The sequence below is a fragment of the Prunus mume genome, unplaced genomic scaffold, assembly GCF_029339155.1.
Source record: "Prunus mume cultivar Tortuosa unplaced genomic scaffold, ASM2933915v1 scaffold26, whole genome shotgun sequence".
Taxonomy (NCBI): Eukaryota; Viridiplantae; Streptophyta; class Magnoliopsida; order Rosales; family Rosaceae; genus Prunus; species Prunus mume.
This window is the reverse complement of record NW_028296572.1, coordinates 182395-185662: the sequence shown is the minus strand read 5'-3', so window position 1 is coordinate 185662 and position 3268 is coordinate 182395. Positions and strand designations below refer to the sequence as shown.

The following is a 3268-nucleotide window of genomic DNA, read 5'->3' as shown; positions in this document are numbered from 1 at the left end:
GAAGAGAGCTTTTCTATCGCATCTTGAATGATGTCATTGCACATGAGCCATACTTTATCCAGAAGATATACGCTTGTGGACGACAAAGTCTATCCCCAGAGTAGAAGCTAACAACCGTTTTTCAAATGCTTGCATATGGATGCTCGACAGACTCCACCGACAAGTACTGTAGATTGGGTGAATCTACAGCCCTTGAATGTTTGCGAAAGTTTTGTTCTGTTGTTGAAGCGTGTATGGTCAGTGGTACCTCCGCTCCCAAATCCGACCGACGAGCATCGTAGATTGGGTGAATCTACCCTTGAATGTTTGCAAAAGTTTTGTTCATATCGGCTATGTATGGTCGTGGCATCTCCGCTCCCAAATCCGCCGACCTTTACAGCTCTTGTACAAGGCTAGTCGCAGAGGATTCCCATGCATGTTAGCGCTTGATCGCATGCATTGGGAATGGAAGAACTGCCTCACCGCTTGGGTAGGCTGTCACGGCTACAAGCATAAGCCAACTGTCGTTCTAAAGGCAGTGACCTCGTATGACACTTGGATATGGCATGCCTTTTTTGGAGTTGCCGGATCGAACAACGATATAAACGTTCTAGCTCATTCCCCGTTGTTCAATGATGTAGTGAATGGAATGTCTCCTCATATCTAATATGTTGTCAATGGAAATGAATATAATCTGGGTTATTACTTGGCTGATGGTATCTACCCTCATTGGGCTACATTGGTTAAGACTATTTCCCAACCGAATACTAAAAAAAAAGACTATTTGCCCAAAAACAAGAGGCTTATAGGAAGGATGTTGAACGAGCCTTATGAATACTTCAAGCTCAATGGGCAATTGTTAGGGGACATGCTCGTATGTGGCACAAAGAACAACTTCATTCAATCATGATGACGTGCATAATATTGCACAACATGATTGTTGAGGATGAGTATGAGGATCTAGATGTAGAATATGATGATGAAGACAATTGTCCACGAACATCTAGAAGAGCAAGAGCAAGACTTGCTTATGAGCTTGAGCCAACTATCAAGTACGATATAAACCGAGACAGACAAACTATCTCAGACTACATGATCCGTCACAATAGAGTTCGTGTTTCGCAAGTGCATCACAATCTAAGAAATGATTTGATCAACCACATTTGGAGATGCGAATGAGAGGGGCAATGAGCTATGTTGTGTATTTAAATTATGTAAGTGTGTTTAAATTATGTTGTGTGTTTAAATTATGTAACTATGTTTAAATCATGTATGTGTGTTTAAATTATCTAAGTGTGTTTAAATTATGTTGTGTGTTTAAATTATAAAAGTGATTGTGTGATTTTAATGAATTATATGGTTCATCATTGAATTTTTTTTTTAAAAATAATCATAGAAAAATAAACGACAATCATAAAAAAAAGATAAACGATAATTAAAAATAAAGATAAACAACAATTACAAATAAAGATAAACGATAATTAAAAATAAAGATAAACAATAATTAGAAATAAAGATAAACTACAATTATAAATAAGGATAAACAACAATTACAAATAAACGTAAATTAATAACCACTATGTGGAGGGCTTGGATAATACTCTCCAGAGTTGTCTTATGGATTGTAAGGGGAATTTGTATTCATATGGGCCTCAATAATTTCATCTTGCTTATTCCCCCAATACTTCTTCTTTCTTGGAATAAATTTGGATAGGTCCATGGACATTATCCTTTATTCATTGGCCTCCTTATCTTGTTGGATTTTATGCATGTTGCTTTTGTAGGAGCTCTAACTTTCGCCTCCTATCCTCTTTTGCCTCATTTCCTTGTTAAACCAATTCAGACAAGAACTTACCACTTTGGTTGAGATAACTTTCAACACCTTTCCCTTTCTTTTTTTCATCTTTTTGTTTATCTCTTCCCAACGACCTTGGAGTGGGCATGACCACATCATTTTCATCTTCCTCCAAATTGACTATATTGCCACTATGAGAAGAATCTTTGAATGTTTGTGTGGGAGATTCACATAGGTCGTTCCATTTTGGGCAATCTTTTAAGATTTGCCAAGCATGATACAACTTGAAAGGCCTATTCGGAGGTTTATTATCATTCAAGAAAAGTGTTTTTGCATTCATATCCTACCCATGAAATAAAATAAAAATCAAGTTAATAATTGAAAACAATTAAAATTATAAATTTAAGCATTGAAAAAAATCGGTACTCACCACATCTTCAAGATTGGAGCCACTCACATGCCTTGCATTGGCCTTTGTTATACATGTCTTCCAAAGAGAACATTGTTGGTTGATGATCTTGAACCGAGAAGCAATAGTTTGCGGTGATCGTACCCCGGCTCTACTCATGCCTGGATCATTTTCCAAAAAAATTTGGTACACACGCAACCAAAATGAGTCGTTTGATTGATTCATGCCAATAGCCCTATCTTCAGAGACAGAACCCCACCCTCTGCACAATGCCTCATCTTCTTGTGGTTTCCAATTCACACCTATTTGGGGTTTTGGGGCCATTCTCATCAAGAATGAATGTAGAATGAAAAATTATAACAAATGGAGAAAGAAAAACAAAGGGAGAAAGGAAAAAAAATTGATTTTTGGTGGATTATTTACCAAATGAATGGCTACTTATAGAGTTTGGAATAAGTTTTAGGTTTGGATCTAACTTAGATTAATTATAAATATTAATTTGATAGTTGTATTTAAATTTGAGCAGTTGGATGTGAAATTTTACCGTTGAGATTACCTAAAATGAATCAGAATCATTGATTTTATAGCTGTTGGAATACATATATATATATATATATATATAAACAGCATAACATATTATTTAAAAAAGTAGCCGTTGGCCATCAATAAAGGAATGGGAATATGCTTTTCCCACTTGTCAGCAGGCCCAGCATCAAATGGCCATCACGTGGGCTTCCAGCATTCAATAAAAAAATATAAATTAAAGCAGATTTTGGGCCCACGAATTTATCAGTCCATGTAGAAATCAAACTGGAATTCCAGATACAGTTTTGAGATTTCTCAAATTTTCACCTCCCAAAATACATGGGTTCAAGAAACTTTTTGGAGGCTAAACTCAAAATTTGAGTTTCCAGCCCTTCGGTTGGATATGGTCTTAGACATGTAGTGGGCTCAAATCGGAGTTGTAACGAAGAAGTTACGAGCTATGGAAGCCTAGTGGCATAATCGTAAATATTTCAAAGTTACGAGCTAAACTCGGTACCTACTGAACTACCTCAACCCTCTTCCTAACCCCACCCTCAGTT

At 36.5% G+C, this 3268-nt stretch overlaps 1 protein-coding gene across 1 annotated transcript; it reads right to left on the bottom strand.

Moving 5' to 3' along the window:
* Nucleotides 1-1808: 1808 nt before the first annotated feature.
* LOC148914267 (uncharacterized) lies at nt 1809-2507 on the bottom strand. Its single transcript, XM_089043777.1, has 2 exons — nt 2205-2507; nt 1809-2117 (listed from the first exon to the last, which is right to left on the bottom strand). Exons 1-2 carry the CDS (start codon nt 2505-2507, stop codon nt 1809-1811), a joined length of 612 nt encoding a protein of 203 aa, XP_088899903.1.
* Nucleotides 2508-3268: the final 761 nt, after the last annotated feature.

Bases quoted from the DNA above. Each gene is read 5' to 3' on its own strand.
- LOC148914267 (XM_089043777.1), bottom strand. From the start codon at position 2,507: ATGGCCCCAAAACCCCAAATAGGTGTGAATTGGAAACCACAAGAAGAT. The intron at 2,118-2,204 runs GTGAGTACCGAT...TTTCATGGGTAG, and splicing joins GCTCCAATCTTGAAGATGTG to GATATGAATGCAAAAACACT.